Below are 7,627 nucleotides of genomic sequence, written 5' to 3' on the forward strand. Positions count from 1 at the left end.
CCCCGTACCTACTAGCCCCACTGATCTCTATAATATAATCATATAATAATATGATTATCTTGATGATTGATGATTGATGATTGATGATTGATGATTGATGATCTCTATAATTATATTATAGAGATCAGTGACTAGCCCGCGTACGCTAGAGCTAGAGCTAGTTGGCCCGTGCATTTCGATTGCTGGACCAACTTTGTCGATGTGACACCGGCAGAGTCAGTAACGCCACCTAGGAGTAGGAGTTATTCTGCAAAGTACTCACCGGCATTATTTCATATTCTTCGCTGTAGGTGGCAGCAGTTCAATCGGTTCGGCGTTCGAAGGTTCGTAGAATCATAGGCCCCTACCGTAATTTATTTAGATTCTAGATTTGCGGGACAGATAAATATTTTTGTTGACATACCTATTCAGTCGTCTGCGTAGATTCGTATTGACCGTTCGTTAGGTTACTTGTACAGTAATGTGCATTCGTTCTTTTTATGCAAAATCTTCAATAATCGATTCCGTGGCGTGTCATGTCACATGTGTTCGCGACGACACACCCACGGGGCAGGCCTGCGGCAACTGTAGTACGCGTACTACTACTACAGCTACCAGTGTACCACGGCCACGGGCTCAGCGAGTCGCGGCTAGCCTAATCTAATTATACTGGTTATATCGTACTATACATTTGTGTGTTTACCTGTAATTGCCCAATGATGAAACAGTGCGTACGCGAGCAGTTTTTTGCACGTACGTACTCACTGACTCCACCCCACAGCATTCAATGATTCATGTCACAGCCTCATTAAAGTCATTTTACAGCATCAATGATTTAGTTTATGTTTACGTAATTTTGCGTATTAATTTATAACAGAGGACTGATCACAGATCGGTGATCCATCTCGGCCAAGCAAGCTTGCAATTGCAAATGCAAGATGTGATGTGGCCATAAGGAATGCAGAATGTACCTACTCAAGGTGAAGAAAAGGATAAGCGAAAAGGATGAAAAGGCATTTGCTGAAAAAGCTGCAAAGTATCAGGAGAGAAAACAGGTTAGAGTTTTCATGTAAAATTCGAGACATCATCAATTACCATGTAAATCTATACAAATTATACATTGTGTGCATGCATATAGCTTACCAGGTTACCTACTTCTGCGTTTGAAGAGATGTTCCAAATTCTGCTGCTGTCGTTATACCTATCTATATCTATGTAGCTGTCTGTCCGTACGTCCGTCTGTCTGTCTATCTGTCTGTTTACATATAAGTACGTTGTTCATGACATGTAGTAACATGCACAGAGCTTTGCAATGTTTTCTATTGTTAATGTGCAGGTGCAAAAGAATGCCGCCGGCAAGAAACATGCGAACGGCTCTAGCTCTCCCCGTACCGTGGCCTACGAAGACCTGCCAGATGGTGCCTTCTTCAGTCGATCTTCAGAGCCACGCGCCACACCGACGGACACGTCCTGCACGTGGCGCCCCCACGGCGAGGAACGCGTCGCGGGCATCTGCTACGTCGGATCGTTTAGCGTCGTCGGCGCCGACACGGACACGCGCGCCGACCACGTGCGTCTCCAGATGGCGGAGCTGCAGCGGCAGACAACGTCCGCCGCGCCTGTCACGCTGCTCATCAGCCTCTCCGGCATCAAGGTGTGCGCGGCGGACAGTGGCGCCCTCGTGATGGCGCACGCGCTGCGGCGCATCTCGTACGCGAGCTGCGACCCGCCGCGGCGGCAGTTCTCGTTTCTCGCGCGCGAACCCAAGGGTCACTACAACATGCAGTACTGCCACTGCTTCGCGACGCGGTCGCCCGAGCAGGCCGAGACGCTGGACGCCCTCGTCGGACGCGTGTTCCGCCTCGCCTACTTGCGCCAGGTCAACGGTCAGCTGACGGTGGACCACCGGCCGGACGCGGCCAAGCGGGTCGACAGCGAGGTGGAGCGGGCCAGCGCCGGGTTTCGCGCCCTGGCACGGCTGGTTGAGGACAGTGAGGGGGCGTCGCCTGTTGCCGGGCACAAGGGGGTGCCGCTCACTGACGGAAATGCGAACCACTGCGTCGGCGGCGGTACACACGCGGGGCGCGACACCACGCCCTCGCCGTTCATGGGTGGCAGCGCATGCCACGTGCAGACGTTCCAGAACGCACGGCCACTGTCGTCGGACGCTGCCGACCGCAAACGCGTGTCGGCCGGCTCGCCTGTCACCAAGGGCAGCCGGCTGTTGGCAACGCACGCGCGCTCGTTGAGCCTCGACAGCGACCCGTGTGTGCGGACGTCGTCGCGCCGCACAGCGCCGATCCTGTACGCGCGCAGCGCAAGCACGGAAACGCAGCCAGCCTTCCTCCGTGCCGGCTCGCCCGCATGCATCCCCGCTAGGTCCGGCGCCGACGCCAGGGCGGCGTTTGTCGAATCCCGCTCGCGGTCGGCCGGGGAACAGCTCCCGGAGCGGTCGGCCCGGGCGACGCAGACCGATGACGTGAGGCGGGCCGCGTCCAGCCGCGACGTGGGCACGCCGGCCAAGTGTGTTGACGCGAGGAGGAGGAGGATGGACACGGCACAGGGTCGAGGATCCCGGGGGGAGAATTCCGTGGATCGGGTGCATTACGCTGCTGGGCCGAGCAAAGATCGCGAGGCGTCGTCGGTGCCGCGTCGCCTTGCCCCGCTACCGCCGTCCGACAGCGAACCGGAAAGCGACCATCCCGGCACGGCGGTCAGCAGCTGCTTGATTGGGTACGAGGAACCGATGGCGACGCGATCCAAGATGGCAGCATCGCCGGCGCACGGGGAGCGGCGAGACAACGAGGCGACTATCGTGCAGACGTACACGGTGACGCGTGACGGCTCGACGCCGCTCGTCCAACAGCCGCTGCGCATCCAGCAGGCGCGAGACAACCCGAGCTACCTCCGCGAGACGACGCCGCCGCCGCCGCGCCGCGTCGAGAGCCTCGCGTCGCCGCCTGTCGACGATGACGACCGGCGACTGCGCGACGCGTGGTGGTTCCAGGCGGGCATCCCGCGCGAGGTCGCGCTCGAGCTGCTGTCGCGCGAGCCGCTCGGCGCGTTCATCGTGCGCGGCAGCACCACGCGCGCGGGATGCTACGCGCTGTCGGTGCGCGTGCCCCGCGACCACACGGGTTCCGGCATTGCGCACTACCTCGTGCTGCGCCGCGACGACTGCGGCGGCTACCGCATCCGTGGCTTCCCGAAGGAGTTTCCGTCGCTGACGGCGCTCATCACGCATCACTCGGTGCTGCAGGAGCTGCTGCCGTGCCCGCTGCTGCTGTCGCGCAGCAACCCGCTCTACATCCACAGCGACAGCGCCGACACGGTCGACTCGGCCCACAGCGGCGAGTCGTCCGACTACAACCGCTTCGCCGAGTTTCGCCAGATGATGACCGAGCTGAAGGTGAACGGCGAGATCTCGCATTGACGTAACCATGGCGACGAAGGAGCAACTGAGAGGTGACGTTGTGTTGCTGTGACGATGGTCATGAAGGGATGTAGACAGCGACTGGGCAGTGACATCGTGTTGCCATGGCGACGGGCGCAGAGCGAAAGCGGTAGCTAGTGGGTAGTGATGTTGCATCGCCGTGGACCACGCAAAGGGACGGGCGCCAAGAATCCTTGAGGATCAAAATCCGTTTTGAAATGCATCCAGCAGTAGTTGGAGTTAGGGCATCGCCATATATTTATGTCGCGAATTTGGAGCTTATGCATTGAGGATGTGCACGAAGGACCTATGCAGTGTTTTCACTCGAAATCAAAATGTTGAGCACGCGTATCAAAATGAATTTATGAAGTTGAAATTACATGAGGAATGTGTGCACAATGAATTTGTCAGCACGGCAGTTTTCTTCCTGGGCACCGTTTTGATGGAGGCGTTTTATATTTTCGTATCTTGGGCATGCATGCATGTGCCGTCATTGTGAGAAGCTTGATGATAACTGAAGCGTTTGCTATTTGCAGGAAAGGTTACTTTTCCAGTAAAAAGAATTGTGATAAGTGTAGCCAGTTGTGTGTTGTGTAAATATTTAGACGCTTTGAAGCCATTGGCATTTTGCACTGATATTTCACAAATTCACGATTCAAATGGTCTAAAACGTTGATCTCTGGGCAGCAAGAAAGTAAGTTAGTCGATGCTTTCCTCGCTTTACGCTTGATATTCGATAGCTTCAAGGGCGGAATTTCAAGGCAAGAGTGCAGTGTGACTGCGGTGCGTTTCCCTCCAGGTGATAGGGCTATGGGTGATGTGCTAGTCTACCACGCTGACACATTCTTATGACGTACAAGCAGAACTAGATTGGATCTAGGAAATGTTGAAAGCCCGGGGGTGGGGGGGTCGTGGCAATATCGGATGAGGCTAAGAATTTGGTGCCGCATCAATCTTTTTGAGAGGCACTAATGCAGTCGGATGCTTCCTGAGCATAATTTCCTTGATCCTTTAGTATATTAGGTACAAAGCAGTAATGGCATTGATCTTGGGCCATACCTTCTCCCCTCCCGAGTCATCCATACATCAGCATCGGCAGAAGAGGGTGTTTCTGTGTGGGAGGTTCTTTGTGGCAATAGGTTCCTGTGAAGAGGACATTAGGAAGATATTCGGGATAGTCTATTCTATGAGATCTCTACGGTGCTTTTTTATGTTGTGATATTATATATTATTCTGTACAGTAATTGTTTTATTATATTCGTAACATTTATCTTGCGGTTAAGAATTGGCATATATTCTCAACCTTAAATAGTATATTCTTGCACTATAGATAGGTTACTTAGTATAGCCATGTAGCTAAGATTTTATACAATATGTATAACATTGCCTAACTGTGTGTAGTGAGAATTAGGTACATAAGACAACGAAGAAGGAACGGAGGTTGGGAGTTGGGGTGAGAGAGAGAGAGACTCAGAGAGAAAGAGAGAGAGAGAGAGAGAGCGCGTGTGAGACGATTGGTTGTGAGATGCTGTTAAAGTATAATCGTCTCAGAAGATTTACTTGTGTAAGTGCTATTTGCATGTAATCGAATCATTCCGGTAGATTGGTGTAGCATAGTCGAACAATTATCCGAAATGTATAGGACGTTGTTGTGCAACCCACAATTCAAAGTATAATGAATCTATCTATATACGTGTATAGCGTTTCTAACATTTTCCATGTGATTTCTGCTTCGCCGTATCGCTTCAGAGGCAGATCCCTTCTGGTTGAACTGCCCCTAAAAAATTTCTCACTGTACACTGATGTGTTTGTGCTTGTTTTGACTGCACTGTCGTACCAGAAATAATACTCGAAAACCTCAATTTCGCATATATATATATACCTAGCAGGCTTTTCTGCATTCACGTCTGTTTTGTAGCCGTGTGTTAGAATAATTTTAGTAGCGGTGTTTTTTCGTCCGCGGAACATTGCACACGTTCATGTGGAGCTTGGCTCTGTTTCCCAGCAATAAACTAGTTCAATACTGTTTGTCGTTGACACATATTTTCCGTGTAATTGTTGCGTTTGCATGCATGCCTTTGCTTCCGGAATCTACCGTGCGCGGTAGTAAAACCTGTAGCTGTGTCACAACCGGAAGTTTAAGTTGACAATGTAGACACACAGATGGACGGACGGACGGACAGATAGGCAGAGCGATAGAATAGACAGGTAGGGTTAGGGACACACATTGGCGTTTACATGTGGTTATATGTATCGTATGCGGCGCGAGAGAAGTCACACGGACATCGTTTTACCAGGGATGAATAATGACAGAACAATTTGCCATTACTCACCATTGGTTTTACAGACGGTTTGCCATATATGCGCATCTTAAAAAAGAGTTTACACCGACTCGCTTAAAGATCGGTCACCTAAATCATTCACTAGCTCCCACCATACATACTGGCAAACCTAATACCCACTGTAGCAGCGCATAGCAGGGTTTGTTGTTCGCGTGGCACAGAGTTATAGTGTTGTACGACATTCCATCGCGGGAGAGGCGGCTATCGGCGTCTCGCTATGAATCGCTGACAGAGAAAGCACTGCGGGCATTTCTTCTCTAAATCCTCGGAGAACGTGGGAAATTCCTTGTGTTTCCGCGCGGCGCGGGAGAGATAAGTGTGCGTGCGTGCGTGCGTGCGTCCGTACATGCGTCTGTGCATGCGTGCGTGCGGGCGTCCACGTGCGTGCGTGCATGCGTGTGTCCACGTGCGTGCCTGCGTGCGTGTGTGCATGCGTGCGTGCTGTGGGTAGGGGGACGAAGCGCGCGTGCGGATGAAACGCACGTGGTCACGGAACAGGTTAGGGCACAATGCCGCTGGACAGCGGAACGTATCTCTCTCTATCTCTCTCTCTCTCTCTCTCTCTCTCTCTCTCTCTCTCTCTCTCTCTCTCTCACCTTCTTCGCGCCCTCTCATTCTCTCATGCGCGTGCGCCGTCTCTCCATGTTCTTTCTCTCGGCTTCTCTCTCTCTAGTCCGCCTCTCTCGCTCTCTCACTCTCTCTCTCTCTCTCTCTCTCTCTCTCTCTCTCTCTCTCTCTCTCTCTCTCTCTCTCTCTCTCTCTCTCTCTCTCTCTCTCTCTCTCTCTCTCTCTCTCTCTCTCTCTCTCTCTCTCTCTCTCTCTCTCTCTCTCTCTCTCTCTCTCTTTCTCTCTCTCTCTCTTTCTCTCTCTCACTCTCTCTCACTCTCACACTGTCGCTCTATCCACGAGGTACTTATGGACGATAGCTGGGTTCTATGCGCTATATCAATTCTAGAATATCGATCTTCTCTATTTCCGTATCGATCAGCGTCATTTCCTCGACGTAGAGATTTTTAGTTAAGATGTTTCACTACTCTGTATTACCAGAACGAGTTGTAGTCTGTAGTATTTGCCAATATATAAATGGAAAAATGTACCGGTATTTGTTGAAATTCTGCAATAGAGAACACGCAATCACCAGTGGTATGACATGACAAAACTCGATCACAATCTCTTGCACTAATAAAGGTTAGCAGTATTATAAGGCCTCCTGTCTATTCAAATAGCCGTATACTGTGGCATATGCACGGTTCTAACCGTGTTAACAGAGCACTTACCCAACGAAATATCGTTTTATTACAAATATGCATATACCGTAAAACGCACCTAAAGGCGAATAATTTAATCGCTATGTTAAATGTTTTTTCAGGGCGGTGCTCACCGGGGTTGGCCACAAAAGAAGGTGGTAGTTGTCTTTAGACATTAGAAGGGAAAATTCCCAATTAATTAAAACAGCCATAAATTAAATGTTACATTTAAACAAGCAAACACTTAAATAACATAATATAATCTCTTCGACATAATTAATTTTTTATCCTACGCGTAGTTTATTTCGTAAAGCCATTAAAAGTATTCCTAAGTAATTTTGCTCCTGTCGTGAATCCGAGTGAGTCTATGCACGTACCTTAATTGCAGGTTAATTATGATATTGAGCTATGAACGAACCGGAAACATGTTAACTCATACGTGTTATTCTGCTACTCTGAAACATGTTACTCTGCTTATATATATATAATTCCCTATTATCTACTCCTGATATATATATATATATCAGGCCCGTAGCCAGGGGGGGTTCGGGGGGTTCGAACGAACCCCCCCCGCGCACACACACACACACACTACTACTACTACTACTACTACTACTACTACTACT

General features: G+C 50.6%; 1 protein-coding gene across 3 annotated transcripts; it reads left to right on the forward strand.

Moving 5' to 3' along the window:
- The first annotated feature begins 255 nt into the window (after positions 1 to 255).
- On the forward strand, positions 256 to 5,459 carry LOC106807839. Of its 3 annotated transcripts, none has more exons than XM_014810306.1 (3): positions 256 to 323; positions 857 to 1,034; positions 1,316 to 5,459. In XM_014810306.1, the coding sequence occupies exons 2-3, from the start codon at positions 945 to 947 to the stop codon at positions 3,410 to 3,412; spliced, it is 2,187 nt and encodes a 728-aa protein (XP_014665792.1). In that variant the 5' UTR covers positions 256 to 323; positions 857 to 944; the 3' UTR covers positions 3,413 to 5,459. The 3 variants fall into 3 exon arrangements, with proteins under 3 accessions (XP_014665792.1, XP_014665794.1, XP_014665793.1); XM_014810308.1 differs by lacking the exon at positions 256 to 323 and adding an exon at positions 389 to 445; XM_014810307.1 differs by lacking the exon at positions 256 to 323 and adding an exon at positions 467 to 732.
- Positions 5,460 to 7,627: the final 2,168 nt, after the last annotated feature.

The sequence above is a fragment of the Priapulus caudatus genome, unplaced genomic scaffold (genome assembly GCF_000485595.1).
Source record: "Priapulus caudatus unplaced genomic scaffold, Priapulus_caudatus-5.0.1 Scaffold236, whole genome shotgun sequence".
NCBI classification, from domain to species: domain Eukaryota; kingdom Metazoa; phylum Priapulida; class Priapulimorpha; order Priapulimorphida; family Priapulidae; genus Priapulus; species Priapulus caudatus.